Genomic DNA, 27,325 nt, shown 5'->3' with positions numbered 1-27,325 from the left:
CATATCAACAAACAAAAAGGGCATGTTGAAATTCTGCTGTTAAAATACTGTAAGAAGATTGTAATCCTTCTACCACTTTCCAATTTTCTCTGCTCATTATGTCTTGGGTAGATTAAGCATGACTGTACAGTATCTGGCACTGAAGTTTTCCAGTTTCAGCAGCTTTTCAAATATGCATTAGCTAAGCAAAAATGTTTTCCCAAGGACTCATGAAAATCTGAAAGACAGGAGCAGCCAAGATTACAACATGTGGTCTGCAAACTTTCCAGGTGAAAAGTTCTAAATTGCACTGATCAATGCACAGAGGGGATTAAAAAACCTGTCACAAGGAGGGTAATCACTGAGCAAGCATGAACACAGCAGTCAATAACAAGAGCAAACCCTGTGTATTTTTTTGGTATAACTGTACTCAGTGTGATATATCATAAAAGCAGGATCCTGCAGGGTTTTAATCAAAATCATCCAAAACGGTAGGTGTAATGATTTAGGGAATCTGTCAATTTCTGTAATCTGTTCACCTTGGGGATTCATGTGTTTATATGTACTTATCAGACTGTGACTCCATTCTGAGCGTCAAGTTTTGTGTATCTGTCGTCTTTTTGCCTGAGTGTTGAATTCCCAGCAATATTAGTAAGAAAGAGATCAAAGAGATGGGGCTGGAATGGTTCTCAGGAGGTCACCCGGCCCATCCCCCTTCCTAGAGCAGGGCTAACTGTGCCAACACACTACTGAGGATTATAGCATCACCCATCCTTCAAGGACCCCAGTGATGAGGATCATACACCTTTCCTACAGAATCTGATCCATCATTCGCACACCGAGTTTTTCCAAGGACCTACCCAAACCTGCCCTGCTGCAACAGCAGCCAACTATGCCCTGTTGTATCCAGGAGGGACCTGGAGAACATGCTCCCGTGTCCTCCTTGTGTCTCATCTTCATACTTGAAAACTGCTGACATGTTTTCCATGGACCTCTCCAGATTAAACAACTAAGGCTTCTCAAGTACTCCCCTACTGACAGTGTTTTCTAGGTCTTACATTTGCATTGTTTTCTTCTAGACCTTCCACAGCTAACTTGCATCTTTTTGGAAGTGCAGTGCCTCACGTGAAGGTGGTTTATCACCTGAGGCTTTACTCATGCTCTGTAGTTATGTATGATTACTACATCTGCCTAACACACAACACTTCTGCTATAACCCAAGATGATCGTCTTTATTTTCCCCTCTCAAAAACATAGCACCGTAGATTCAAGCAATTTTGCCAGGACGCTTCCCAGCAAAGCAACTATGTTGTTCCTCATTTTCCACCCCAAACCAGTGCAGCTGATTATTCCCCAGCACTTGTCTCTTCTGAACCTCATCCCATCTTTCTTACAGCCCATTTCCCCAGTCTATAAAGGCCCTTCAGCAGCCCGACACTTGTGCTTAGCAATCTCTCATTCCCCTCCAGCCTGAAGGCCAGTGCTCTATTCACACAGGAATCCCATTGGACAGGGAGATGACTATCCCCACCCAAGGCAAGCCAGTCTGCTATCAAATCTGAACTCCTGAGAAAAAGTAATTCAGTAAAAAGCCTTCCAAGACAAGGTCTCAGATTGTTTGATGTGGCAGATCGGTGATCACTGATGAGGGGGGCTGGCGATACCCACCAAAGGGCTGTCTTTACACGTGATGACGTGTGGGCAGGAAGGGGGCAGGCTGCGCTGCGGGATGTCCAGTCACTTAGAGGAGGAGTTGGGTCCATGCACAAATGACATCCCAAAGCAAAGAGGGGGAGAAACATCACCCTCTGCTGTGGTGCTCTTGCTTTACAAACTCTAAGGCTTAGTGACACACCTGGACACAGCCTTTGGCTCCGGCTCCAACACCTTACTCAGACTCAGTTTTCATCAGGAATCATCAGCATTCACCGGCATAGTGCGCAGCAGGCTGCAAGCTGCGAAGCTTGGGGCTGCTGCCTTAAGTTACAGTAACAAAGCGTGAGTCAGAAGCTGGCGTGCGAGGGAGTCTGAAACTCCATCACGGGTAGGTAGACTGGGACAAAACAACCATCAGTGTAATTCCCAGAGTTCAATTTTTTTTATTTATTATTATAATGATTTAGCAGCAAAGCCTTAGCTCATTTAGGGAGAGAACTAAACCGAGAGACCGAGAACAAAAATTAACTAATGAGAGTGCAGTAAGAGACCCGCTGCCTTTGGCCATGTACAGCAAGCCCTTCTGACTGAGAACTCATTGAAAATGGTATAATAGAGGCCTGTAGCAAGGCCAAATCAATGGCAGAGCAGCTCTTTCTCAAGCCCTTTGACCATACTGGCAAAGAAACGTGATTAAGATTCACATCAAGAAGCACAGACAGTTTCCACTGCATAAAGACAACCATGGGAAAGCCGTCTCTGAATTAGTGTCGATGGATACCCTCGAAATAATGCAGATGGTTATTTCCGACCTAGATTCAAGCATGTGTCTTCCAACCTCACAATTTTAAGCTAAAAAAGCCAGGAATTCGTTCGCTAGAGCAGGAACAGAAGTTGTGCTGAAATTAAGCGTCTCCATCACATGTGCAACCCTTCAAAAGCCTCAAACTAGTGGTGCAGAACTGCCACAATGGCACATCCAACTCAGGGCAACAATTTCATTTTTTTTCAGCCTGGAGGACCAGCTGCAAATCTGAGTGCTTCTGCCAAGCCCTCAGGTCTGCACACTGAGAAATTTCAGGAGATTGAACTCTTGGCTTTTTCAGCACTCCTGCCTCTGGATCTGGGCCAAATGGCCACATCCATAATCCTTCTGGCCATCACCCTCAGCCAGAACTCGAAATGGAGAAGAAAGAAGTTAAGCTGAGCACATCAGCCCACTGAAGAAGAATCTGCTTCTCAAACCACAACATTTCAAGTATGATATATAGCTGTGTACCAGCTATACCTGTTCCTGGCTGACTCAGCAGTTCCCACCAGTCTTGAAGCAGTCATAATAAAAAACCACAGGTACCTGGTGGCTAGCAGGGGGTAGGTATGCAGAGGGCTGAACCAAGCCTCCTTCATCCGTGGCATGCTCTCATAAATCAAGAGGTCTTTCTCTGTCAAGACCACTAACACTGGCTTCCAGTGCTTCTCGTTGTCTCCTGGCACCTGAAAAAGAGCAAAGTCTCAGTGAAACAAGAAAAGACAAAGCTACCATCATGTAAAGCCTGACGATACGAACATGTTGAGTCCTGGGTGAGATAATGAACAAAAAAGAGTTTTATGTCTTTGGCTTTTTGATATCTCCCACCCGAATTTATAACCAGCTGCAGAAGAGAAGGAGTGAAGTGCAGTGACATATGCTGTTCTCATTAGCACTGCCATTTCCAGCTCTCTTTATAGGCTACTCCACAAATGCAGTAGCGGAAGAACACCGAGACAGGGATGGCTGTTATTTAGCTGAGGTATTCATGAAAAAACTTCAAATGCGTATTTATAATGTGTACCAATTCATGTGTAGCTGGCTCATTCACTTGAGTGCTGGACACTGCTGCTCTTGTTTCTATTTTCGTGAGCAAAAAAAGCTGCAACATCATCACTATTAAAGAAGAGTGTCAGGTAGTAAAAAATAGTGGGCTGGGACCAGATGCTTTTTTCCGCAGCAGTTCACTTTTTCACTGCTTCTCCTTCGTTCATACCATTCTTCCAGTTTTACAAGTGCCAATTTATAAAGAAATCCAACTTAAACATGGGATTGATCTGAAGCATTGACTCAGTGATGGACCTGTGTCTGCATTTCAAACCCATATGTAGAAGATGTCTGAAGACTGGGTCATCGGAGCCCTGTACTGGCTGCAGAATCCAGATGTGGAATCATGTTTTGCACGTTAGACAGGTGGTAGTCCACATGGCTACACAATTACTGTTAGGGGGACCAAGTACAGATCCTGGGTTTTACTTATTCTACACTGGTAGCATAGAAGTATCTTTAAATAGATGGGAATATGAAAGGGTCTTAGTTTTGAGAATGATGCTCTTCTCTTTCACAGGCAGATGCATCGTTTTCCTTTTGATGCCCATCAAGAAAAAGAAGCCCGATTACGCAGTAACACTTGCAGCAACGCTTTTAAACCACCCAGATATCTTACTGGGTACTAAAGGGAACAAAACAAATTCTGTGATTCACCAGAGAATCCGGTTGTCTACATGACTCCTCCATTAAAACCTTCTCTGGGAAAGAGCAGCAGTTGTCTACTCTGTTTTACGGTTGATACCGGCTTACTTGCCCCAGGCATGTGTCACTGGGCACATCACTGGGTGGAGAAACATATAAAAGGGATCAATTAAAGGCTGAAAAGGCTGGGAGTGGCACAGACAGGAATGGAAATCCAGATCCTTAAGTACAATGTGCCTCAAGCGATGGATTCAGGTTAGAATCACATTAGAAACACTTGCATTTTATGTGAAGACAGGGTCCCACAAATTTCTATACTTTTAAGAATTTCTATACTTCGAAGATAGCTTCACACCAGAACACCAATGCCCAAAGCAGATCTTCTTAAACTATGATTTTTGGCCTACATAATTTCTAAGAAGTATTTTTCCTTCTGAATTACGCTTTTTCAATAATCACAATCCTGTTTACAGCATTACCTGCTCATTGGTTGTTCGTGTCTATGTGTTAACCAAAGTCATAAATGGTTCATCCTTTTAATTTCTACAGAAGCATCAATTACAATTTTCTTTTAGCTATAGTTTCTTGAAATGCAAACTTTCATTTTCAAATAGGGCTGAAGAGAGAAGCCACATAATTAACACACCTATTGATACACTCCTGAAATAATGCAAAATCCAGAGTTCTTGCAGCTCGTGTACTGTGGAAATATTCACATGAGCAAAAAGCATCCTTAGCTTCTTAATACCAGTTATTAACTACAGTTAACACCACAGTTCCTAGCATGGGAATATAGAAATAAATGTTACGGTTAATGCTAACATTTAATAAATGTTGCAGTTAACGCTAACATTTAATTTTTGAGCATCTGACTCTGTTCTTTAACTAGAAAGATTTTATTATATACTTTTGAAGATTTCCAGAAAAGAAAAAAGGAAGATAATATGAAATCTCTCATAGGATGACAAAGGATGTTGAGATCCATAATCTGCAGGAGTAAGCAGGCAGTATACTGGGCTGTTTGTTATTTCTTATTTTTCGACTATGTAACCACAAGCAATCCAAAGACTACTGGAAGCTGCTGACAGCTTTTCTGCAGAACCACCCTGCCAGTGTACTATTTTCAATCACAAGCTTTGCTATTGGGTGGCTGGTCAGGCAACTGTGACTCCAGAAACTTTGGGAAACACTGTTCCCTCTAAAGCAACCACAAGAAAGGGAAGAAAACTCATTTTGCCCGCTTGTCCCACAACTATTTGCTGTAAACGTTAGGAACCAGGATCTCCAGCACGGATCCTGCGGTTACCACCTGCACAGCAAAGCCCATAGATTTGCCCCAGTCCTCCCCAACAGCTGGGTGACTATGGAGATGATGTGGCTTGGTCATAAGGTATTGAAGAGTTTTTCTCAAGAATAAGTGATCTTCTACTACCTCTCCTTGTAGGATGTGTTCCCTGTTTGTAGGGTGTGTACTGGGAAGGGGAGAGAAGAGAATGATGTCTGCCTGTGTCCTGCTAGGAAGCCCTCCCCAATAAGAAGGGCCATGAAATACACACACTTTTAAACACGTTTTTTAAACCTTGCTGGGACCATAGCTGCCTCGCTGCTAAGGAATGCCAGTATAAGCAATACTGCTGCTATTTCAGACCTGAAGAAGGATGTGTGGGCCCAAAAGCTTGTCTGTTTTTTTCCAACAGCTGATCTAATAAAAGATACTGCCTTTCCTTAAAAACCTTGAATTGCATTAGTGTTCCCTGATTTTACTGGGGTTTGCATCAGGCTTTAACAGCTGATGCCGTGCTGTTCAACAGGCAGTTGGCACTTCTGGAAGGTGTCAAAGAGAACATGCTGTCCCATAAACGGCAATAGCAAATTTTACAAAAGAAGAAAGGCTGCAAATATACCATTAGCCTACAGGGCATATTCAGAACAAATCAGCATGGTAAATTAATGCAGAGCAAGCAAGTGGCATACCAAGCATGAGCATAAGAGCAAATTACAAAAGAGAAGCAAAAACCATGTTGCTTACAGGCAGCTAAGTGAAGGGTTTGTTCAGGTTTTAAAGGTTTTAACATCTAACGTATCATAAAGATAACGTGAAAACTTCTGCAAGAGTAAATGTAAGTATCATTTGAGATACGCTGCAGAGGCACCATTTTATACAATGGTTAGGGCCTGCTGCTTAGCCAGAACATTGCAGAATTCTGGCGCTTGCACTACAGTTCCTTCACGTCATCTCCCACTTGCACGGGCACACTTCAAAGTGCATTGATCTGCGTAGCAGACAAAATCACCATCCACTCTAAAAACTTGTCAAACCCAGCCCTTTTTCAAAGTCAAAAATATTAGATCAAATCTAGAAGAACTACAGAAAGAAAAAAATCAGTACTCCTCAAACCTCCTACCACAACAAAATGAATCAGCAAACTTTTTGCTGGCCTTCTGGGCGCTGTTCAGGTAACACCAAGTAACAGGTACGAGTGCCCCCTCTCCACGCTCTGCTCATCTCAGCTGAGGTCACTGATTGTATTCTCAGGTGAAATTCCACTTCAAGTCCACAAAGCTGTAAATGTTTACACCAGAAGCAAACTTCTTTTTTTCTTTCCTAGACACACTGCGCCCCTAGATCAAAGTCTTCAAGTACAAACCTGAAAAGGAAGAACATATTCTAACAAAAAAAAACAACCAAGTGAGGTGAAGCATCCTTTTTGCTGCTCGCAAACCTTTTTTGCTCCTCATATACTAACCCTGTGAAGTGCAAACCCCGCTTTTTCCTGTGTGCATCCCTCTGGTTTACCCTTCCAAATTCAGAAAATATTTCATGTGCAGCAGGGATGAAACTTTTTTTTTTTGGTGTGTGTGTGTGTAACAGTGTGATGGTTGGGCCTGGAATGACACCGGGGGAGACCTGCGTTCATGTCTTACTTGATCACAGGCTTCCTCTACAAAGTCAGCCTGAATGCTCTGCATTTCCATACTGACACCACGGTCTCAGCTGGGGAGGCAAGTGCTGCTGTAACACTCACAGCAGGAACAGACGCAAATGGGAAGGTGGACAAAAAGTGCGCAAGATTGGCTGCTGTATTTCAGCAGCTACACGGAGGTTTGTTCACCAGCCTTCGGCTGACACAAGAACAAAAGTGCTTCAATGCAGAAAGCAGACAGCTCACACAGCATTAGGACACACCAGACCCCACCATCCCGAGGATGTACCTGAGCTCTGGCTGCTTCTGGATGCCTTTGCATGGTGGGGCAGCGTTGCTCCAGGCTTTGTTTTAGGGCTGGATCTGTGGTCTGAAGGACTGACTCTGCAAATAATGACGTAGCAAGCTCAACACTACCTGTATGACTGCTTCTGCCAGTTTTCTGGCAACTGGTCACGTGCTTAAGGCCACTGCTTGCAATGTACCCTTAAAGAGTAACTCCTCTGATACACAGCCAACGATATTTCAGAGAGGAGCCAGCGTGTTTTTCCCGCAGGCAATGGAGACCCCTGGCCCCTTTAATGGGTATGACAGCTTCCAAACCTTTCATAGTTTTCACATATAATTAGTTGCCATAAAGACAACGGGCATCTCAATGGAGATACATGCTTTTACAAATGGTTTGGCCCTTTGCTCTTTCATCTTCCAGGTCTCTTTTTCCTAAGGTTTTTATTTGAATTTCAGTTATTCATCTACTTCAGGCTGCCAGAAATGGATGAAAGAACACTTTTAATCTATGAGGCTCACAGATAATTAGAGTCCTCAGTCTACTCTGGAAAGCTGTTTTATATTTTCATTAACTCAAAAGGGACATTTCAATTACATTCCCTGTTTAGTAAACAAATCATATACTGCCAGCAGACCACAGCAGCAAGTATCCAGGCCTTTCAGATAACCACCACAAAGGTAGCAAGTTTATGCTACAGTAACTGGTTTAACTCCCTTTTCCATCACCCTGTCCCAAATCCCAGAGCCACACCACCACCCCACACAGAGAACACAAGGAGAAACCAAGAAAGAATCTTCAGAAACCTTTTTCTTGCTATTTTCCCTCCTCCTTCACTTAAAATCTCTCTGTGCTGACAACTGCCAGCTTCAATACAGGCTGGGGTATGTTCTGCTACGTATTTCTTGCCTTTTTGCTGTCTTTTCATGAGGGGTTACATCCATGTTCAGAATAAATTTTATTCATTTACAGAAACCTACTTGTCAGTTCCTGAAAATAACAGCTGGGACTGAAAAGGATTTTTGCAAGACAAACAGCAGTGATGCAGAAATACATCATGCAAACCCCAGCATATGAAACAATGCTGGTATTTCTGTGAGCTCATTTAACGGGAGACAATTTGCAATGCAGAAGTGGGTGTAAGTGACAGCCGTAGGCAGAGGATATCAACACCTCCCACGCCACACGTGGATGCGATGTGTTTTACTGCTAAACTTTGTAGTTTTAAACAGGAAATAATGTGCACATTGTTTGGGGGGGGTGGGAAGCTAATGAAAATGTATCTGGTTTTGTTCTTCCCTCTCTTTGACCTCAGTGATAGCTCAAAGGTGGCTTGTGCCGTTACCAGATCTGGCTTACAGTCAGTGCACACACAAAAAGCCTGCAAAGGGCACAGTATTGCCTCCTCTGAGCAGGTAGCAGCAAGCGAGTGATGCGCATGCTTGGCCATAGTGCCGCTGCTGTAGAAGCAGCCAAAGCCAGGCAGGTCAGGTGGGAACCACAGCAGGGACCATGCTGATCCAACCCTTGCGCTACCCTGAGCAAAGCCCAGGGATACACTAACAGCTAGTTATGGGCACTGCCGAGTACGGACAGGACATCCATTCTCAAGACAAGTCTGTACTCCTTCTAACTATCCTTTAAAATTACAAGACACAAGCCAACTTTTATCAAAAGTAGGAGTCAACCACGCCAGCATGGCAATATGTTCAGGCCAATGCCCTGACTCTCTGGATTTACAGGATTTTTAAACAGCTCTGGCTCATAACCAAACGCCTCTAAATGTCAAGAGAAGCACCTCAGCCCTCTGTACTCTCACATATGAGAAGAGTAGGTGATCTGAGACCTTTCCTACAGCCAAACAAGTATGCCCAATCCCAGTTCTGTAGTGAAGGTTTGCTCCAGAGCTTGCTGTTTTCTAATGACTCTGCGTTTTTGGACTAGGCCCTTGGGAAACAAGCCTGGAGGGCTGCATGTCTCCTATGCTACAGAGAAGATGGGAGACAAATTCTTCTTGAAGGTGCACAGTGAGAGGATGGGATTCAATAACCACAAGCTGAAACAAGGGAGATTCTGATTTTGATACTCAGAGAAACTTTTTCAGCATGTCATGGTGGTCAAACACTGGAACAGACTGTGAAATGATTGAGATGATACTTGCAATATGACTGGGCAGGGCCCTAAGCAGGCTGGTCTACTTGGCACTGCTTAGAGAAGGGGGGCTGAACCGTAAAAACTCCTTTCCAACCTATATTATTTCCTGAGGTTATAAAACACCGGAAATTAATGAAAGAAGCAGTCCAGATCTGGATCAGAAAGCCATCATTTAGGTTGCCCTTAATTTAAAGTTAGTTCTACAATTATTCCATACCCATGCAGTTTTTCATGTATTTGTGTCGCATGAATGTTGCATCAATATAAATGCAGTAGTCATATAAAATGGTTATTGCAGTTTAAGGGTTTGCAGAATGATTTGTAGTTACCTTGTACCTTAAATGATTTAGAGCTGTATAAAAGGTGTATCCTTGATCCTTCTGACTATATAGAGTTTAACACTCTGGATTTCCTTTGCAGTGGATTCCTTGCAAAAGATAAGGAATGTAAGGAATGGAAAATCCAGCATCACATAAGCTTCATTCACTGTACCTTAAGTAAAAATATATTGCACACCTGCATGAGAGAAGTTTAAAATCCTGATGTGTTCTCTTTCTTCTGATTAATGGGTCCACTGAAACTGGTTAACTAAATACACAGAAATCCAACTCCATGGGACTCAAAAAGGGGAAAAAAAAAAAGGTAATTCATCTATTTTAGAAACCTCTACCATAACCCAGGATCATTTTGCTAGAGCATTAAGTTGAGACTTGAAGGTCTGTAGTAAGAGTTTTTTTGCAATACAACCACAGACTTTCTGATAACATCAGGGATCTTTCCAGGGAAGGGCAAACAGGCACTATACACAGGAGAGTAAATGTCCCACACCATTTGCTAAAGACAGTGATTGCTTTTCATCTTAGAGAAGGTGAAAGGAACTTTATTGCGTTTTAAGAAGTATTCTGATGTTTTCTGAGTAAAACACATTTTCTCCTATATAGCACCTTCTTCAGACCGTGACAGCACTGCCTGAAATTAAGTAGTAGTAATTTATGATAGCAAGGCTTTGCAAACAGCAAAGGTCCACTCCTGAAAAGATAGTGCTGAGCTAAATAATCTCTGTAGAAAAACCTGCACTTTGCTATTATTTTTTTTCTTCCTTTTTATTTTTTCTCAGAAATTGCCAGGGGAGAGCAGGGAAAGGAAGAGGACATTTCATCACTCAGGGGCTGTGGCAAAAAATATCTGCCCAACCTGTAAGTCACAAGGACAGATACACGGGGGAAGGTCAGAACAGACCAGCTCCACTGGCCACTAAGGCTCATCAAGAGACAGTGGAGAGCTACAGTCCAACTGACCTCCAAAGCCAGTCTGACTGGGGACCAACCTGTGTTGAAAGAGGTCGCATTTTAAGTATTGCTTATAAAAGAGACACAGGGGAAGGAAGAAAAAAAGGAAGGAAAGACCATTAACCTCAGGCTTTTCTAATCAGTTACACTGATTGAACAAATGAATGGGAAGCCTGAAGAGTGGAGGTGAGCACAAAGCCGCAATTTAAAAGAAGAAACATCTGCAAAAGTGGAGGCAATCACAATTACCTATGTCCATGACCTGCCAGCAACTGTGTTTGACCTACCAGCGCCTGTGTTTCACCCAGCAATCTCTCTTTTCCAGCACCCTTACACCAACATTCAGGATAAAAGTGAAGATGCTATTAGCAGACACCTTTGAGTCTGTTGTGTGTTCATGTATGGCTTATCTATGAGGCGTCTGGGCTCTTCAGACTGCAAGCGAGAACAGCTGCAAACTTGCATTCTGAAACACATCTCATGAACATATCACCAAAAAGCTGGTGATAGCAGCTGCCTGAAGTTTAATAAATATTTAAATAAAAATCACAGAATTAAAACGTGGGAGGAACTGTACCTCTAAGACACAGCTCAGTTCTGAGACAGATGAGCAGCTGTGTTGTCTTCAAAATAATCACTGGACCTCAAAGCACAATAATCCTCGTACTTCCCTTTAAAATGAAGTAGTCCCTCCAGTAAGCCAGGTTTGCCCTAGGAAACACTAAGAAAGACTGCGTATCTTCCCCTTCAATCCGTGGAGCTATTTTGCACATCAGGGTCAGCCACAGGAGAAAAGGGAGGCAAGACAACAGACGGGAGCTTTGGAAGCTCTACAACATCTGCTATGCAACTGCTCGAGAATGGATACAGTTACTTAGGGGTGGGGAAAACCAGTTTTCCCCTGGTATGCTCCAGGATACCAAGAGCAACCACCGTTCTCTCCTGTGCCCTGCAGGTTGCTGGATGCCACAGTTTTGTGACATAGAGTCACAAAAAAGACATACAGTGAGCATTCAAGCCAAGGTAAAGAATATTATGAGGGAGTTCATCATCATCAGTGGGGCATAATGGTAATTGTACAGCAGCAGAATCAAGTGAAGACACCATAGTTTAAACTCACTGTCTCTAAAAGTCTATAATTTACAAGTGAATCTGACATCAGCTGATCAAGTAGGTACCACATTAGGATAAATGAAGAACAATATCCATTACATCAAAAAAATACAAACATCTCATCTTTCAATTCAGTAAAAGTGCACGGATATTTTAACACCAGCTCAAGAACACTTGTCAACAGCACCCAATCAAATGGGAATGCTGGAGGTGTAGTTTTCATTTGAAAGCAGCTTGCAGTTTTTAATGATGGCTCAAACATGTAAAATGCCATTTGAAATTATTGTGGTGTCTGTTTGGTGAAGGACAGGTAATCATCAATGTCTATATTAAAACTACAGTGACTGAAATTTGTCCCAGATGATGTTTTGTGCCTCTCTCTATCACATTGTCTTTCCTAATACTCAGCTTCAGAAATAATGGTCCATCACAACTGGTACCTTTTGAAGACTGACAGCTTTGACTACTTTACTCAAGGCTCATTATAAATCACAAGTGCTGGAAGAAAAAAACAGTAGGGGAGCAATACAGAGAGAACAAGATGTTTCTTTGTCATTGTTACTATGTTGTCTCAAGGACAGTCCAGAATACTTTGTTGTTTCACTCTATTGTGTCATTGATCAATATTCAGTAATACTGATGGACTGCAATGCAACTAATGACCTCAAGCAAATGAGTGAATTCACTACATGCCTGGCACAAAAATGTATTATCTTCAAAAAACACTGATAAAATCTATATGTTAGGCTTCATCAACTGGAATTTTGAACATGCTGAGAAATATCTGAATACTTTTTGAAAAAGCAGAGGTTCAAGTAGAAACCTTACTAATGTGGCTTAATTTTGAAAAAATGTGGAGCAGCCATAGCTTTCTCGGAAGTTTGGTAAAAATCAGTTACAGTTTGGAATCCAAACCTACTTATTTAGATGCCTAAGGATATATCACACAAAGTTCCTATGGTTTTGGTTTTTTATTATTTGTTTGCCAGGTTGCCATTTTCAAAGCCATCCAATTGTTTGATACCATATATTGTTTCAAATGGATAAAATGTCTCTCTCTGCCAGCATAATGACAAACCTCCACAAGCTATCTAAAATACTCAAGGAATATACCTGCTGTCTTAATGGGGGAAAAAAAGGAACTTAAAACACGGCATTTTCATTAGAATTTGTTTATCAAATTCAAAATTTTCTGATGGGCAGAATAACTGGTTTTTTTTCTCAGAAACCCAGCTGAGCTCCAAGAAATCTCTGCCAACCAAATAGGTGCTACACCTTGGCAGCCAGATTTTGGAGTACATCCAGTAGGTTTTCATGATGGATCTCAGAACTGGTGGATCCCAGGGTGCCAGTAAAGGTAGGAAATGAACAGTTAGTCCATTTAATATGCAATTCACTTTCACTCCTTAATAAAGACAAAGCTGAATTTTAAAATCTTTGCCCGTTCAGAGAGCTCTGTTTGATTTGGGATTTGTTAGTTTTCTAAGGAATGAGTAAAGAAGCAAATAGGATATAACCGAAAGTGTCACCTGCCCCACTGAAAAGCTAAGAACATTGTTTTTCTGCCTTCCTGGAAGGCTTAAGCCAGTCACTGGTTCAGAAACGTGATGCTCAGATTCATAGAAGGAAGACTGAAGACAGAATCATAGAATCGTTTGGGTTGGAAAAGACCTTTAAGATCACCAAGTCCGCCACATTTACAGGTCTTCTAAATACATTCAGGGGTGGTTACTCAACCATTTCTTTGGGCAGCCTGTTCCAATACTTGACCATCCTTTTAGTGAAGAATTTTTTTCTAATATCCAATCTAAATCTAATGGCATTCAGCCATTTTCTAACCCAACAAATATTACACCCATCCAAGCCAGGAGCAGCCAGTTTCTCCAGGAGAATGCTGTGGGAGATGGTGTCAAAGGCTTTACGAAGGTCCAAGTAGACACCATCCACAGCCTTTGCCTCGCCCATTAAGCAGGTAATCTTGTCATAGAAGGAGATCAGGTTCATCAAGCAGGACCTGCCTTTCATAACCCCACACTGGCTGGGCCTGATCCCCCAGTTGCTCTGCACGTGCCACCCGATGGCGCTCAGGATGACCTGCTCCGTAACCTTCCCTGGCACTGAGGTCTGACTGACAAACCTGTAGTTTCCTGGATCCTCCTTCCAGCCCTTCCTGTAGATAGGTGTCATTGCTAATAAATGATTGAAAGTGGCTCGGTGAGCACTTCTGCCAGTTCTCTCAGTACCCTTGGGGGGATCCCATTCAGCCTTATAGGTTTGTGTGGGTCTAAGCGGTGTGATCATTTCCCCTTGGATTACAGAGGCTTCATTCTGCTCCCCATCCGTGTCTTGCAGCTCAGGGGCCTGGGTACCCGGAGAACAACTGGTCTTACTATTGAGGACTGAGGCAAAGAAGGCATTAAGTACCTCAGCCTTTTCCTCAGCTTTTGCCACTGTTTCCTCCCACATCCCATAAAGGATGGAGATTCTCCTTAGCCCTCCTTTTGTTGCCAATTTTTTATAGAAACATTTTTTATTGTCTTTTACGGCAGTAGCCAGATTAAGTTCTAGTGGGGTTTTGGCTCTTTTAATTTTCCCCATGTGTAACCTCACAGCATCTTTGAAGCCCTTCTGAGTGGCCTGCCCCTTCTTCCAAAGGTCATAAACTCTCCTTTATTTCCTAAGATCCAGCCAAAGCTTCATTCAGCCCCGCCGGTCTTCTTCCCCGTCAGCTCATCTTTTGGCACATGGGGACGGCCTGCTCCTGCCCTTTTATGATTTTCTTCTTAAGAATGTCCAGTCTTCCTGGACTCCTTTGCCCTTCAGGACTGGCTCCCAAGGGACTCGGTCAATCAGTCTCCTAAACAGGCCAGAGACTGCCCTCCAGAAGTCCAAGGTAGCAGTTTTGAGGAGCAATCATCTCACTCCTCTGAGAATTGCAAACTTACTATTTTGTGGTTGCTGTGCCCAAGACAGCCTCTAAACATCACATCACCCACAAGTCCTTCTCTGTTCACAAACAACAGGTCCAGCAGGCACCTTCCCTAGCTAACTCCCTCAGCAGCTGTGTCAGGAATTATCTTCCACACACTCCAGGAACCTCCTAGATGACTTGAAAGATCAACTCGTCCAGCCTCTGCTCAGGAAAGGGCAGACTTTGCTCCCAAGATTTGTCTAGCCTGTTCTGCAAAACCTTCCCTGGCAGAAATTTCCAGCTACTCTATCATGGTTCTTGGCCAGTTTCATCATTGGGAAATTGTTGCCCATGCTGGAGCACGTGCCACTGTGGTCCTGGGGATACTGTGAGGTCAGGTATCATTACATGCTTGGGAGACTAATAGAAAAATCAAATTTGTTTTTTTAGCTAAATGTCTTTTTAAGATGGTCATTACTCTAACCCTGCCAAAGGAATTTCAGGAGAGTGATGGTCACAGAGGAACTGGGTAAGTGGGAAGAATGCTGGACAGAAAGAGGGTAACTGCAGTTTGTCACTGGTCCTGTGACTTGCTGGACAGCTGTCACCACTACCTATCCGGTACATGAAGAAATGCACACACATTCCTAACGTTGCAAAAATAACTGACAAGGCAGCTTTAATAGAAAACCAGTATTACCAACTCTATCCAGCCAAAGCTCCCTTGGGGATGTCAAGTGGAGCTTGAAAATCAGTCTGAGGTTTGGTTGGTATTTACAATACATTTTTAATTCTTGCTGATATATCAAGCCTTTTTGCTTTGCTGACATTCCATAGTTTTAAGATTTTCTCTGTGGCTAGGAACCTACAATAGAAATGAGAGCTCAGCTTTCATAAAACATCTTTATTTCAAAAGATGGTAGTAGAAGAAATATCCCTGTGAACTAAAAACTAAAAGTATTCAAACTATGAGGTTTGGACCTATGGTCAGCTGTTACTTCTCAAGAGGCATCATTTTCCCAGACCTGACACTGCTTATATTACATGATCTGACAAGATCACAGCCCAGGGGTTTATAGCAACAACTCTTTTAATTAATCTACTATCTACAACAAAAACATAGCATGTATTGAAGGGCATGTGTTAATAGAAACCATGAATATTCAACAGAGCCATATGGGGAAGACAAACATAAAGAACCTTTTACTTGGCAGTTGTCTATGCTTAGCTTTAAATTAGCCACACAGGACAAATGGGTTTAGTGCTGTGCCATGTTATTTCATCTAGCTCACTAAAAGATACACAATCAGGGCCATCAATCTACAGACCCAAATCCTACAAATATCAGGAAATTACACATTATAAACTATGCAATTTTGAAAGCCAATACTCTTTATCTGGTTCTAATTCTCAGTGTTTCATATTTTTGCAATAATCACAGCATTTAATTACTCATAGGACAATTCTACAGAGAACTGAACATTGCTCTAGAAGAAAAACTTGGGAAGGATAAAGTTAATTTCCAAAGCTAGTATAAACAGATTGCATGCTACAGGTTATCTCCCTGGGTCCAGAATGGGAAACTAAGGTTTCAGATTCAAGAATTATCCCTGAAATACACAATTTAATCAAATAAAGAACTTCCTGGTAATGGTATTAGACTTTTACATCTCCTAACAAACCATCACATATCCAAAGAGAAATGATTTTTAGTTTAAGAGATAAACGAGCTCATGAACCAACTGACTTCATCAATAGAAGACTCTTTCCTGCTGTGGGCTAATAAATCACCCCAGACAGATGTGCCAGCAATTTTGAGTATGAACCAGCAGAGGGTAACCTGAACATCATAGAGCTGTGGGGTTTTCACTTTCTTGTAGCAAAGACAAGCACGTATGAATATTACCAAGTGACTACACCTAATTCTACCCTTGGTGTTAGAAATGTATTTGCACTGAAGCCACTGGGAAATTTTACAAATTATTTCTTCCATTTTTATTCCTACTATGGAGATAAATATTTGTCTTTTCAGTCAGACATCTCACATATACTGGTATAAAAAAAACCTTAAGTAACTCAGTTGAGTAATACTAGCATGAAACTGCAAAAGGAAAATTGGAAAGTATGTACTTTATTAACATTGTCATATGCTAACATTCACATAACCCATTTTAGGAGTATAGCAAATGGGATTGGATTGGATATCATACCAGCAGTTTCCACCAAAATTTCTGGATTTTTAAATACCATGTCCTCATTGGCTTTTTTATTTCCTTAGCCATATGGAAAACAGTCAGGCACAATTAACCATTTGTCAGAAAACAAACTATTAATTAACACCATTCTGTGCGAATGGGCAGAAAATCATGTTCCCTGCTTGCCAAAAAGCTTCCATTTCTGCCTCATGTTTGTGCTCAGAACTAAACATAGCTACAGACACGCTGCTTGACATAACTGACCAAGGCAAAAAAGAACAACTACTGCAGAGGTCTTTCAGAACCAGCAGCCAAAGCAGACAGTGAGATTTTCTAAGGATAGATGCAGGGCTTCACCTCTGCATCTCCTAAAATTCTTTACAGACAGATCTTTGATTAAAGTGGGCAGAAATAGACTAAATCCCAATTAAGACATTCATATTTGTGGCACAGCTTGAAAGAGAAAAAAAAGTGTGAGGTGGCACGGGGAGCAAGTTACAGTGTTTTCTAAGCTTCACCTTAAAAATATAGGACCTAACTTCAATTATAGTTATATCCATTCGATTCTACTGATGTCAATGGATTTACTCCTAAATTACGCCAGATGGGAATCAGCTAGCTATTACCACATTTTCATGCATATAACCAGCATCCTTTTAAAAGCACCATTTATTCAAAAGTACATCCTCAGAGAGCATGCATCCTCAGGTAACCCAGCTAAAATCAGAGTAAGGGGCATCCAGTGACAAGGAATGCCAGGGGAGAACTGCAGAGTGATAGAAGTGGAAGGGAAAGAGGAGATCTGGAACAAACTTTATTTGCTGCTGAATCCTGGGAACTAAACTGATAACCTCCGGGGCTGGCACAAGACAGTATGGTAGTTATTTGCTTCCCTAACAGAAAAGCCGTCTGTGATCTGTTACCACTGAGTGGTATTCTTATATTTTATTCTTTAGCAGAGCAGCCTACAACACTGTTCCTTCCAAAACTTTGAACCCCTTTGCAGGTCCACGCTAGGCTACAGGTGCGTAACTATTATCAGTTAGTGGTTGGCTCCTCGTGACTGTTTTTCAGAATTGTTCACTCACTTGGATGCGATCCTGTAACCACAACCCATTCCTTCTGCTCATGCTTGCAAATATCCAAGCAGCTGTTTCAAGTTATTTGAAGGGGCTAGAGACTGAAGTTTTACTTGATGAGCCCAGGCTAATAGAAACTGATGATACATGACCTTTGATGAACGCAAACAGCCTTTCTGTCCAATCTGAAGCAAAGAAAACAGAAAACCTAAAATTTCTCTTTGAGATCTCCTTGCAGCTGTGAAGAATTAATCTTATAGGGTTATGAAAGGTTCAGAGAAGGCTGTTCTTATTCTTGTCAGAAAGGGATATTTCAACACCTTCCAGCCCACTCAACAATTTGTACACCTGTCTGTATCCAATGGTCTCTGCAGCTCCTTGCTGGGCTGCACCTTCCCACTGTCACCCTCCCACAGGCTCCTGTAGCTCGGCTTTACCTCCTAATCTCTTCCAGTGCTGTCCCACTTTTCCCTTCTCCCAGGCTCTATTTGTCTTTCTGTACTCATCCATTTGGCTTGTGTCCCACAGGAACAAAAACCACAACAGAGGCACGTCTGATGTGTGGCTCCATGTTCCCTCCTTCCTGTACCTTGCCTACTCAGATAGTTTGAAACAGGGTCTGCTCCTATTAGTACTGTTTATTCTGCAATCTCACACCATGGCATTCCAGGTTTGGCTAGTTCCTAGTCCCTCTCATACCAACATAATTATTAAGTTACTAACCATAACAATTACCACCAGAGTCAGTGCTGCTCTTTTCCTCATTTCAAACTCTTTCAACAACAAAGCAGGAACCCAACAGTAAGTCAGCTTGTCCTCAATAACCAGCTTTCCCCAAAAAATCGCAAAAGCAAGGGGCCTCAAGACAAAAATGGCACATAAAAGGTTTGCACACTGCCCCATGGAGCTGTGCAATCCCTCTCCACGCTGCTCCTGTTTGCAATATCTCCAGCTTCTTCCATCTCTTCCAGCTGCCTTTGCCTTATTAACATCTGCCTGCAGTTTTGGGCAAGCAGATTTAAACCTCTGTTTTGAAATTTTAGGTGGGAGAACATTAATGTATTCTTTAACCCTATGATTCAGGGATCCAAAGAACACAGCAATAATAAGCATTTTTTAAGTGGAATGAACATATGTGTGTGTTTAAACCTAGAGTGTTCATGTACCCCCCTACCCCCGCTCTGAAGGGCCCTGCAGAAAGCCTCATGGGATGAGACAAGGCCAGAGACAACACCATAAAACACTTCTTTTCACAATAATGTACAAGTTTCTCATTCCATAAACAAAAAGGTAAGCTTCTATTTCCATAGCAGGCTTCTCCTCAAAGTGAACTTTTCAGAGCCATTGCCATAAATATCACTGACATTTCCAGTTCCATACATAAAAAAGCAGCTATATCCTTACTACACATCAGCAGCCTACTCTGGCCGATGTTTGCAACTATTTTCAGCACAAGATCAACAAATGAATGTTTGCACAGCAGCATCTGCTCAGCAAAAATGTATGAATAAAAAAAACCACCCCAACAATAACATGATCTGTTCACACAGTTTCAGGAATCTTCACTGCGGCTAAGAGTCGTTAGCATCTAGTGATTAAAACCCAGGTGCTTCCTTCCAGTAGAGCTACTGTTAGCACAGAAGCGCCTGAAATTCAGGGAATGCAAATAACATCTGAGAAGATCTGTGGTAAGTCCATTTGTCTTCAACAGCAATGTCACTACATCGGAAGCAGCAGGTCCAAACCCCCCCCCCCCAAAGTCCCCTTCTGATGTACACCCAAAGAAACAGCCACTCCAGCTCCAGAGCCCCTTTTTGTACCCTGACCATGGAACAGATGCACTGTATAAGCTAGCACATCCTTCCAGAGGAGAGGGTGGAAATCCCTGTACTTAAAAAAAAAAATAAAATAAAAAAATGTTCCAGGGTATCCAGCTAGATGTCTGAGATGGTCCTCAACAGTCTTGCAGTTGGAGCTGGTAGGAATGAATATGCTTTTGCTGAAGTTGTTGGCGTTGCTAAAGAGACAGCTGACTCTTCCTAACAGCATGCCATCTAAGTGCTACCATTTTTTAGCAACTTCTCCTGAGTTTTCTAATTCCTATCTCCAATAAGCTTAACTTTTGTCACTTGTTATACCTGTGACTCTACTGTCGCTCTCTGACTTTTTTAAAAAAAGACAAAGCTGTTAGAAGAGGAGAAAAATACTTAACGTCACTATGAGACCAGAAAAAAATGTGACTCCATGGGACACTTCAGCAAGCGGACTGCAGAGTTTTCCATGGATCCTACTGTGTGTTTATTACTAAGGATGGTGTACCACACCTCTGTTGAAATTGCATTATTCCTGTGTGCTGTACAAGTACTGGAAAAAATACTGATGTCATTCCAGTAGATTCTGCCACGAGGTCAGGTGTGATCCAACAGTACCTAATTTCCCTACACCTACAGTATATCTGACAGGGTAAGTCCCCAATGCCTCATGTGAGCATGAGGCCAGTTCACTTCTTTCACATCCGTCCTCTCCAAGTCTTGGTAATTCTGCATGCATGGGGCAGTTTCTCATACATCTACAGAACTTTGCTCTCCAAGAAGATCCTGTTTTGGATTCTTCTACCCATTGACCACCCTTTGCACCCTGTCCCTTTCAGGCTGTTTTTCCTATCTTGCATCCAAAGTCTAACGTGAACACCAAAGATTGCACCTCTGTGTACTCTGGGGTTTTCCATTTGATTTCACTGGATTTTCTGTTTGAAGCAGTAACGGTCCTTTAGCCTTATTGATCAGTTTTCACTGCACAAAGAGGAGGACATAAAACTGTGTGATTTCTGCAGGTCACACATTATTCTGTCTCTCCCTGCAGCTGGTTGTTTACGGCTTACATTAAAACTGGAAATGTTGCTTTCTTATGTGGTCATTGTGCACCTTATCCTTCCTTTCCTAATCCTTTAAGTGAGGGGAAAAAGCCAGGAGAAGAATATCATGCATGCTGGGATATTTGTCCATCTCTCCATGGGGATGATTAGCAAAATTCTGTCTCTTCCTAGACAATTTACAATTGTAAAATGAGATCAAAATCTGGCCCTTCGAGGGAGGTGTTACTTTTGGAAGTGATCAGAAACAGATGTTCTCAAAACCAGTGACGTTGGTCTGTTTGTGGTAATTCAACAATTGGTCTTAGTAATTTCACTTGTGAGGACAGGAAAGTCCTACCAGCTCCAACTGCAAGAACTTTCAGCTTTGCTGAAGTATTGCTAATTAAGATATCTACTAATAAAAAATAAATATATAACAATGCTCCCAAATTCCTTGCAATGCCATGATAATCATTAAATGGTAATCTCTGACAAAGTTAAATCTAATGTTACTCGGTGGCTGTTCCCCAAAGTAGACGCCCTTTTGGTAGTAAAATTGTCTTACTGTTTAAACATTCAGGCTTTCCTCTCTATTTCACAGTTCATAAAGTGCTTTTATGGTGTTGAGATTTATATTTAAACAGAAGACGGTTTATTTTTCTGCTTTGATTAAATCCTACATCCCATAAGCAGTGAACCTGTGATACTGCTCTCCTGTTTTTAATTGTCTCCTTCTATTGAGATGCCAGCACTGTATGTCTTTGCTGCAGCCCAAGTGCAATTTTGCTACGTGTCTGGCATTAGCGCCGTCAGGTCTGAGGTTAATGTGTACACCATACCACTCATTAGCTGTGCATTACTATCAGAGCCAAAAATCAACATGATTGATCCAACAATATGTTTGGGCTTGGGACCGAGACTCAAATGAGGTCTCACCAAAAGCAAAGGTCAGCGACTTGGCACAAATTTTGCTGTGCACAGAGAAAGCTTTTCTTCCAAACTATTCATCAGGGAAGGTACAAATGACAACTAATATGGGCCTCATTAAAAAGGAGAAGAGGAAACCCCTTGGAGAGGGCAAGGAGGCTCCCTTGCTATCAATTCCCCACGCCCCACCCCCCCGTCCTTTCCTAAAGCTTTTATTTATGTTACAGTAAAGACAATGTGGAGCTTAAAGGTAGCTGTGGGGCTTGGGGTTTAGGAGACTTGTTAGACTAATTATTGTGATGCACACTATCAATTACTGTCCAGTTGAGCAGAGAGGATAACTGTGCAAGCAGAAATAAATCTTCAGAAAGAAGGGATCTGGGGGAAGGGAATAAAAGGACATATTTTTTTAAGCAGCACTATTATTTCTTTTAGTTAAAACTCCAGTGCCAAAACATTTCCCATCTTAAAATAACTAAAATAAAACAGACACTAGTTTAATAACGGAAGAGAGAAGAACGATTACAAGAAACCTTTTCAGTTGTAGATGTGTTTCAACTACAGCTCTTACGAGGATTTCACGTATAAACCAAGCACTTCTGCGCCACAGTCAGACCCTGAAATCAGTACTTCAAAATATGCTATTTTACATATCATGTTCTTTCTTCCTCAGTAACCTAGGGTGTTGAAAATGCTATTGATACAACAATTAGGCTGTATGAGAAATACTTCCCTGCAGTCTCTAGAGTTGCTGTGTTGCAATATAATTGTCTAATAGCACATTTTTGTAAGGGCCGTCATGGTATTATGGGTATAATTTTATTTTTACAGGATACGATAATAAGGTAAAAGGCTGGCATTAATAGCCTTAGGAACCTATTACATAAACAGAGGTTGAAGATGAAAATTGGACTGGAATTTGTAGAGTCTGCATTAAGTAAATGTCTCGCCATACTGAAAATTTTAACTCATACAATGTTTCCCTCTCCACAGTTTTTTCTAAACTCTCCTATTCTTCTAAAGGTCAATCCCTCTTTCCAACAGAGGACATAGCTTCTTCTCAAGGTACCTATAGAAAATCTGTTTATTTCTCTCTGTTAACAGTTGTATGGCAAAACGCGATACAAGGCATATATTGCTTCTGCTTGTACCAGCACTGACACTCTGCCCTTCTGCAACCCGCTCCCCACCCACCCCCCAAATATTAACCAGCTCATGTGTCCTAAAAGCACTCGTGGGTACAGACAACATACCGCTGATTGCAGGCTGAGTGGGCGAGCAGGATGGGGCAAAAAGATAGGGAAAAAACCCAAATGTTTTTCATTAAATTAGGGCACACTTACTAGGAATGGCTCCACTTTTGCCAGGAGTTTTCTCTGTGGGGATCAGCTGAGGTTCCTGTGGGGAGAAGGGCTGCAGGGCAGAGAGAAGAGGGTTTTTTTATGGCCTGTTCTGTTGCTTTCTAATCTATTATTCGTGCCATTAATCAAAAAGCTGGAATGGGAATATTGTTGTGTAGCAAAAAAAAAAATAAATGACTGGGGTGAGAAGAATTCATACTGGGCAGAGTCTGAAGGTCAACACACCCCTAATGGGCCCCTCCATTCCCCTGAAGGTGATTTTTAACTTCAGGAGACAAAACCTGCAAATGAGAACAGGGTAACTTCGAACACAGAAAATGCAGCTCGACAGGAACTTAATGTTTGTAAAACCTGGGATTTTCTATGGTAGACAATCCCTTTCAAACTTCCTACATGCAGCCAGTAAGCAGAAAAACGCAGACAAAAGAACAAACAGACAGAGTGCAAGGGCATAGCTCTTGCAAAACACTGTCTTTCTCAGTGCCCATCATGTTGCAGCAATGTGTACGGGGCAGATTAGCCCTAGGGATCTAAGAATAAATCTGCTTGTCCCGTACAGCTGAAGTGGTATCTAGGGGCTGGAAAGCAAGCTGGGTGTCCACAGCACTGCTGGGTCAGTGTGGCTGGTGGGGCCAGAGCTTTCCTATTGCTCAGTCTGCATTTGCCTTGCTCTTTGTTGCTAGCTGAATTTGCCCCAAAACATTGCCTTAATAGCAGCCTCCCCACCCTGGCTAACCACTCCACAGCATCTCCAAATGCCTGGCATGAGCTCCACACCTTCCCCAGCCAATGTGCTGCTGGTCTCCAAGCTTGCATGCCACACAGCTGGGCAAGAACAGGTGCTCCTCCTCCCCACCCCGCCACTGCTGATACCCTACCTGCACGCCAGTGGAAGGAGGCAGAAACACATAGAGACTGAAGAAAACCAGTTGTTTTGGTGCTTAAGTGCTTAAAATAATTGGGAAGGGCACCATCTGCCCGCCACTGACAGCAGGGCTAGGTATGAGTTCAGTAGAGATCTCTGCTTCCTTATGCAACGTGTTTTACAAAGGAGAGGCTCATGTGGCATTTAAATCGCATTTGAAAACCAAGAAGCATCACTGTCTTTCTTGCAATATTTACTGAGAGGCTGAGGTGAAAGGAGGTCTTTCACCTGCTTCTGAAGGAAGGGGATCAAAGCCTTCCTTCACATCACACCTGTATCCTTCCTCTTCTTTTTCCAACTGAATTTGATGGCAAATATGTTCAAACACAGACTTTGAAACCTGCAAAGCCCCAAAAGGTGAGCTGACCTGGCATGTGCGCCAGGGGAGGCAGACCCTTTTGGACAGATGCAACTGCAGCTGCCAAGGTGAAAGATGGAGAGGCACAATATTCTGAAAATTTAGTAAGATCTAGGAAGAAAATTCCTCAGCTGCCAAAATCTAGAAAGTTTGCGTCCAGCAAAATCCAGCCCAACCCAGCAGCCATTCAGGTTTGGGTTACATAGAAGAAAGAGTTAAGCAACCATACCGTGGCGCACTGTGCAAAGTGGCTGGTGCTCAGGACCATGCCAGGATGTGTTCCCACAACCAGCACCCTGCCACATTGGAGGAACTGACAGAAAGAGCTCCCATACACTGGGGAGGCAGTGACCCCCCCCTGTTTCCTTTCGGCATCCTCTCCTCCTTCCCAACTACATACATCATTTCCCCTCTCAAATCCTGCCTTGGGTTTGTCAGTAATACATCTGCTGAGGTCCCTCTTGCAGCAGAGCCACAGCCCACCACGTGGATCCCACCTGTGGTCCATGTCCCCCCTGCCCACAGCTGCCAGAGCAGGAGTCACGTCTCCAGGCTCACAGTTCCTCCTTATGCAGGAAGGGAGAAGTTAAATAAAACTTCACGGAGAGATGACATTAAAAAGGAACTTTCCCACCATTCCCAGGGTTCATAGGAAAAGCGATATCAATATATTGTATTTTATGGGAAAATTAAGTCAGTTGTTAGGGCGGTTAGATCAAAACTGAGACAGAGAGAGCACCAGCAGAACGTCATTACCTCTGTTAGGATCCAGCCAGAACTAATGCAGCCCTTGTGGGAAGGGCAAGGGGACATGCAGGGCCCCAGTTCACACTTCAGCTCAATTTCTACAAGAATAATTTAACACCTGAAGGCTACTACAGAAATACAGACTTTTGAGCTCAGATCCTTCATGCATTTACTATCACATTCCTGAAATTTTTCATGATTTATTTACACGTACTCTTCTTTCCAATACCTTGTACTGAGCACTTCTGCCTGAGTTAGATTTATTATTTGCTCAGTTCTCACTGGCACGGGAAGAAATAGCACGTGTGTTATGGATAAAGACTGGCAAAGCCGTTAAAAACAGTATGGTGAATGAAATGGCTGTTTTCAGCCAGAGTTTTCCTTAATAGATCCATTTACTGAAGGCACCTAAAGCAAGAAGAGAACGATGTTACTGCTGATAAAAGTGGCCTGTGGAGGAACCTTGCTGAAGCTGGGAGAGGAAATTACTCTTCATGCTATTTCAGGTTTACGTCTTTCCTAAAAACAGGCTGATCGTTATCTCAGATAATGAAGACTGTTAATGTAATTAAGCGCTCTGTTGTGGTGTTTTACAAAGCAAACAAATAAGTTCCAGAATTAATAAGCTGCAAGGTTAAGTGACACAGGGCAAAAGCAGGACTCTTCATTTGGATGCAAGTGCTCCACAGCAAGTAATTAGCTGGGATTTAAAAGTACAATTTCTAATTTAGGGGACACAGAAGATTTTCCAGTTTGAGGTATGTGTAATCTCCAAAAGGTCAGATCAATTTTAAGATTATGACCAGCTGTTATATTATCAATATGAGAAATTGAGTCCTTCTCTACTCACATAAAACAGGAGGCCAGGACCAAATTGCCTTGCTCTTCTTCTTGGGCATTATGGATGGGTAGTATTTCCAAAATGCCTAGATAATTAGTAAAGAAAATAAAGACTGAAAGAAAAGAACCAAAAAAAACCAACCCCAACCTGCAGAGACTAGAAATTGCAAAGGACTCCACACTACAGGAATGTAATTTCCTTGCAAATGACACAGGCATTTGAGTAACAGATCCCTTAGCAAACACCCATGTTTCTAGCAGATTATTTATCTGGTTAAACCATACGCTGATTTGCACTGGGGGTTAAGACACTGTACAATCAAAGCTTGCTGCAGTTTCAGCCTTAACACACACAGGTGCTTTCAGGGACAGAAGACAGACCTGGGGATTAGTATAACCTGGATTCTATTCATTAAGATGCTGCTGGTTCAGATTGTGCAGCCCGATGAGGCAGCTAGCCCAGAGTAAGAGTTACATGCTGCCTAACAAGGCAGCCCTGTTTCCCAATCCCTTCCCCCTTGCCACAGGCTCTCGCTACTCTTGCACTGGGATCTGTGTTTGTCATAAAACCTGCAACCCCTCCAAAAGTAATGAGTTTTCTACCATCACCACCATCCGATCTGGCTCGGGGTCAGACAAGCACTGCCACCACTGCAATGGAAGAGTTGAGAGAGCTAAGGGGGACGGCAGCAGCTCCAACCACGGACATGGCTGTGCCAGGATATTTAAAATGCTGCCTAGCGGCTGCTGTGCTTCACAGTAAGGTGGTTAAAATCAGATAACCACAATGTTAAATAAAGGCAAAATGTTCTAACTACATGAAAGACATTTTAAGCTTGTTCTTACAATTTAGAAATAATAGAAAATTTTAAAACTGAAGCTTCTCTCCTGTTCTTTGAAAACTCATTTTTCTGTGATGACAGTAACAACACAGTTCTGTTGCTGTCTACCTGTTTTGCTAACCAGTGAACATACTTCCAAAGAAAATGGTAAAACAGAAACATTTTCATTTCATACTGGGGAAAAAAAACAACCTCAAATACACTCTTATGTCTTTTGTCTAAATCTTGTTTGGACAGCTTGCACAGCTCGCAATCTTGCTGTTTTCACTACCTTCTCTGAATTAGAGCAAGAGCAGGAAGATAAATATAATACTGCAATATACAGCTCGATACCGAAGAAAATCACCCTGCCTCGTACTTCAGCTCTAACACAATGATATGGTTA

At 42.4% G+C, this 27,325-nt stretch overlaps 1 protein-coding gene across 1 annotated transcript in view; it reads right to left on the bottom strand.

Annotated features, from left to right (window-relative positions):
- Positions 1–27,325, bottom strand: part of SNTB1 (syntrophin beta 1) — a 116,041-nt gene that overhangs the window by 9,790 nt on the left and 78,926 nt on the right. Inside the window, exon 4 of the mRNA XM_055705629.1 lies at positions 2,990–3,129. Coding sequence (XP_055561604.1) covers positions 2,990–3,129 — 140 coding nt within the window. The remainder of the gene's footprint in view (positions 1–2,989; positions 3,130–27,325) is intronic.

The sequence above is a fragment of the Falco cherrug genome, chromosome 3 (assembly GCF_023634085.1).
Source record: "Falco cherrug isolate bFalChe1 chromosome 3, bFalChe1.pri, whole genome shotgun sequence".
In the NCBI taxonomy this organism is placed as follows: Eukaryota; Metazoa; Chordata; class Aves; order Falconiformes; family Falconidae; genus Falco; species Falco cherrug.
This window is presented reverse-complemented; position numbering and strand designations above follow the sequence as displayed.